Source organism: Lichenostomus cassidix, unplaced genomic scaffold (assembly GCF_008360975.1).
Source record: "Lichenostomus cassidix isolate B80296 unplaced genomic scaffold, HeHo_3.0 HiC_scaffold_727, whole genome shotgun sequence".
NCBI lineage: Eukaryota > Metazoa > Chordata > Aves > Passeriformes > Meliphagidae > Lichenostomus > Lichenostomus cassidix.
In genome coordinates this window covers 350-5,008 of record NW_028147762.1, presented here as the reverse complement: position 1 = coordinate 5,008, position 4,659 = coordinate 350, and the positions used below count along the sequence as shown (strand labels likewise).

At 53.4% G+C, this 4,659-nt stretch overlaps 1 protein-coding gene across 1 annotated transcript; it reads left to right on the top strand.

The window, feature by feature from the left end:
* Window positions 1-583: 583 nt before the first annotated feature.
* LOC146420895 (uncharacterized) lies at window positions 584-4,316 on the top strand (the record flags this gene model as incomplete). Its single annotated transcript, XM_085047912.1, has 4 exons — window positions 584-587; window positions 833-889; window positions 2,603-3,283; window positions 3,969-4,316. Coding segments are annotated over exons 1-4 (1,090 nt in total), but the record flags the coding sequence as incomplete, so codon positions are not given.
* Window positions 4,317-4,659: the final 343 nt, after the last annotated feature.

Here is a 4,659-nt window from a genome sequence, read left to right as displayed (position 1 = left end):
GGAATGACCAAATAATGGAAATTCCTGGGAAATCATGGATTAGCCAAATCGGGAGAAATCATGGTTTGGCCAAATAGTAGGAAATCCTGGATTGGCCAAATCATGGGAAATCATGGGAAATCATGGAGTGCCAGGCTTCTGGCAGCAGATCAGGGTAGCTAGCACCCCAAGACTCGGTCCCTTGGTCGACCAATATTTGGCCAATTAGTCTAATACGATTTAAAATACCATTTATTAGATGCAGAAAATAACAAACATACAAACCTAGAACAGATTGACATACACACACAAAAAAAGGCTTAATTGCAAAACTGTAACAGCTAAAATGCAATTATGGGGTAAATGCTTGCAAAAACTATAAAAATAGCTAAAATGCAAGTTAAGAAAGGTACCTATAAGCTAGGCAGAATAATACAATTTAGGAAACCAATGATCTTACCAAAATCTCAAACCTTGACACCTTGAAAGAAAACCAGAAGGAAAAAAACCCCAAAGATCACTCACAATTTTCCACAGGGACACAATAGTTCAGAGCCTGCAATATTTCTTTCTCTAGAGGAAGAAAATGCTTCTGAGAACTGGCATGGGTGAGTTTACAGAATTATATATATATATATATATATCTGCTCATTAACCAAACATTAATACCATTATGATCTATGTATCTACTCACTGCTGAAACAGGTATTTACCTTTCCACTTTCAGAATAATCCAGACAAGGCCACATCTGGCCCTGTATGGGGCTGAAGGATCCAAAACAACTCCCTTGGTTCCTCCTTGAGGAACCTTGAGGTTTTTCTCCTTGAGGTTTTTTACCCCTCCTCTCTCTAGGGCAGAAAACCAAGAGGAGAGTGAAGTCAGATGTCTCCACACTACAAGTTCTGTCAGGTTGGTCGTTCAGCACTATCACAGCCAGGCTGCTCTCACAGTGCACTCGGAAGCCTCGTGGCCAGCAAAGGTGGAGGCACTGCAGCATTTCCCAGGTACAGCCGTGGCTCTGCAGGGCTTTGCTGGGACAGCTTCCCCCAGCTGATGTGCAGGTCTGGATGAGGGGAAAGGATTTGGGTATCTGGTGATGTCTTCCTTCATCACTAGAGGCAACCTCATGTAGTAATGATGAGGTGCATTGCTTAGCTTATCCATTTCTGATTTTTTTTCATTTTTGCATTATAGTAAATGACATTATTACCTCAGCTGGTTTCTGCATCTGTGTCTCCCACCCACCATCATATCAAATGCACTGCCAGTTGAGCACAAGACCTGAGAGTCTTCCCACCTTTTCTTTTGAAAGAGGAGAAAATCGCTGATGTGCACAAAAAGAAACAACCCTTCTCACACCTCCCTCCTGGGGTTCCCTGCAGCATGACCCAGGCAGGGGCTGCTGCTCCTGTCTGAAATCTCCCCTGCTGCCTCTCTGCCAGCCTCTCTGGGAGAACACTCCCCATGGCCACCTCCTCAAACAAAATTGCCACTTTCCAACTTCCTCTTCTGCAGGCAGGTGAGAAAAGTATCCACTCCCAGCTCCTTGCTCCTAGAGGAAAACAAATGTTTTCAGCAGCAACAACCCTGAAATATCAACCTCCTTCCTTAACCTGGACACTGGGAGCTCACACAAAGATGCCTTTTGTGCAAGGATATCCACAGAAGACCCTGAGGATGGAGCAGTTTGAAACACAACTCCTTCCGAGTTTAAACCTTCCTTGATCAAATGAATGCACACAAACTGACCCCAAATGGAAAGTGGGGCAGAAAGAGAAACTCCTCTCTCACAACAGCAAACTCTGGGCTTCCTTCTGTTCCAGCTGGAGAGGGAAGGCCATGGGATACTCCTGAGTTTGGGAAGGAATCCTGGGAAATGGCCAGATTTGGGAGGGCAGCAGAGGGAAGTTCAACAAAGAGAAGGAAAAGATTCTCTGGAAGCAAAACATTATGGCAATATTTGGGAAGGAAAAAAAAATATTTGAGCGTTTGAAAAAGTTCCCAGATGGAAATTTCTGCCCTCACAGAACAATCCCTCAGTCTCCTTGGTCTCTCAGGAAGCTCATGAATGAACCTGCAAGGCTTGGATATACATCCCTGGTGTCTATCTGCCAGAGCAAAACAGCTGCCCAACAAGACTTCAAGTGAGCACAGGACAAACCTTCCCCCTCCACCTCCCAACACCAACTCAGAGGAGTCTCTTTCCATCGCAAGATGTACTCTGTGAGCAGTCTGCATTGACTAGACTTGGCTGCAGGAGGGGTTTTCACTGTTACTCTCCCCAGATGGGGGAAGACAGGAAGACAAGAAATGATTCCTGAGGAAAGAAAAAGGCACAGCCTCTTGTGGAGACACCAGCGTGAGCAGACTCCAACTGGAAGCCATTCATCCCTTGGCTAAAGCAACATCCATCCTAGGGGCAGCAGTTCAGCTTTGATGAGCATGCTGACAAAACTGCTGCCCCTTGCTGACAGGCAGGGATGAGGAGAAAGAACATGCCAGCTGGCTGGGAAAGAGGCAAAAAGAATGTCTTCAAGTGTCTCCTCTTCATCCTTTCGGCAGGCAAGACAGAGCAATGTCCTTTCCTTCTGTCACCACAGGTGACCCGGGGATGAGATGCAGTGCGGGGAGAGAGGTCGCCACTGCTGCCAGCAGCCTCGCAAGGGGCTTTGCCCGCCCCGCCGAGCCCGGCCAGCGCCCCGGGAGCGAAACGGCCGCGCTGTGCCCGCGCTGTGCCCGCGCTGTGCCTCTCTGGCTCGTGTCGCTCGTCGCTCGTCCCCGCCAAGTCCTGCCCGCGCCGCGGCCGTTGCGCTGAGGCGTTGTTGCCCCAGTCGGTGAGCGGCGCCGCCATGCAGCAGCCCCCTCTGCCCTCGGGGCTCAGCGCCCGCACCTTCCCCGCCAAGCTGTGGCACCTGGTGAACAGCCCCCGCGTCCGCTCCGTGCGCTGGGACAGCCTGGCCCGGGGGCTGCTCGTCGAGCGCTCGCTCTTCGAGCGGGAGCTGCTCAGCCCGGCCGGCGCCCGCGGGCTGGGCGGCGAGGGGGCGGCGGCGGCCCCGGGCACCTTCAAAGCCACGCACTTCAGCAGCTTCGTGCGACAGCTCCACCTGTACGGCTTCCACAAGGTGGCGAGCGAGGGCGGCAGCTGGCTCCACTTCAGGAATCCAATCTTTCGCCGCGACCGCCCCGACCTCCTGCTCCGCATCGAGCGCCGGAGCAAGGCCAGCCGAGGAGGTGCGCCAAGGAGGTGCAGCAAGGAGGTGCGCAGCCGCCAGCGCAGCCGCTTGCAGCAGCTCCGCGGGGCCGGTAAGCCGGGCTGGCAGCGAGGGTGGCGCGGGCTTTGGCCGTGGGCACTGCCCGTGCTGGGGCTGCTCAGCGCAGCTGCCCCGGCTGGCCCAGGGGCTGTCTGTGCTTGGGCAAGGCACCTGTGCTGTGCCGTGCCGTGCCGTGCCGTGCCGTGCCGTGCCGTGCCGTGCCCCCCGGGCTGCCGGGGGCTGCGGGACAGTCCCGCCGGGGCTGCGCTCACAGCAGCCTGGCCCGCTCGGCCTGCAGCTGGCCCAGCCCCGCGCCGTGGCTGCCGCTGCTCCTTGCCCGGCCACGGGCACGCTTGGGGAGCTCTCCGTGAGTGCGTGTGAGTGCCGAGGGCTCGATGGTGGCCAGGCCCAGCTGCAGGGAGCCTCCTGTCCCTTTGGAGCAGAGGGGGAAAGACCTGGCAGTTAGGATTCTGGCAGTTGCCTCCTGCCAAGGAACTGCCAGGGGAAAGTTTTCCCAGGTGGCTAAACGAATAGGCAAGAGCTAAACAGACAAGGAATTGGTTGTTGCAAAGCCACAGAACATGTGGGGATTTTTTTCTTCCTCGCCCTACTTGGTTGGGTCTGAGTTTTTGTCTTGATGTTAGAAGTACAGTTGCTGCCAAGGGGAACGAAGCCCAGGAGCAATAGTGACCCAGTCTTCCCTTTGCTTCCTTTCTTCTTCTCTCATTGCTACTCAGCTCCCTCATGCCAGGACCTCAGAGCTGCCTCACCTGAGGATGCAGAGCTGCCTCCAGGCCCTTCCAGGCGACGATGTGCAGGTGCTGAAGACTCTGAGGCTTCCCCAGCACCTGCCAAGAAAGTGTTTCGCACCTCCGGACATCAGGGGGAGTCATGGGAGGAATCACTCAGACGCAAATTCCAGCTGAAGCGTCTCACCATTCCACTGGTCCGCATGGACCTAAAACACCACCCTGAGTTAATGGTTCGCCTGGTTCGCATTGACCATCCGAGCGTTTCCAGGGCCCTTCCAGAGAGCAGCAGCTGCACATCTTCAGAGCAGCACCTGCCAGCCTACAGCCCATCAGGTAGGGAAAGAACTTCTACCCTTGATTTTCCAACAGCTCCTGCCAAGTGACTGTTTGAAGTATTTTTTGGCAGTGCTCTGTCATGGGTAGATGTCAAGTGAGAATCAGGTAGAAAAGTATCAGGCTGACTAGGAAAAGGAACCTGGAAGGCAAAAGAATTCTCGGTCTGCTTTTCCTGTCCTTTCTTCCAATTTGGTGCATCTCTTGGGCATTTTCCACACAGTCTTTCTGCTGAGGTGCAAGTGTAAGGCAAAAAATCGTGGCTGACAAGTGGTCAGTGTTAGGTGAGCTCCCCTCTGTCTTTGAATGAAGCCAAACTGGGATGGTGATAGAATATCACAGA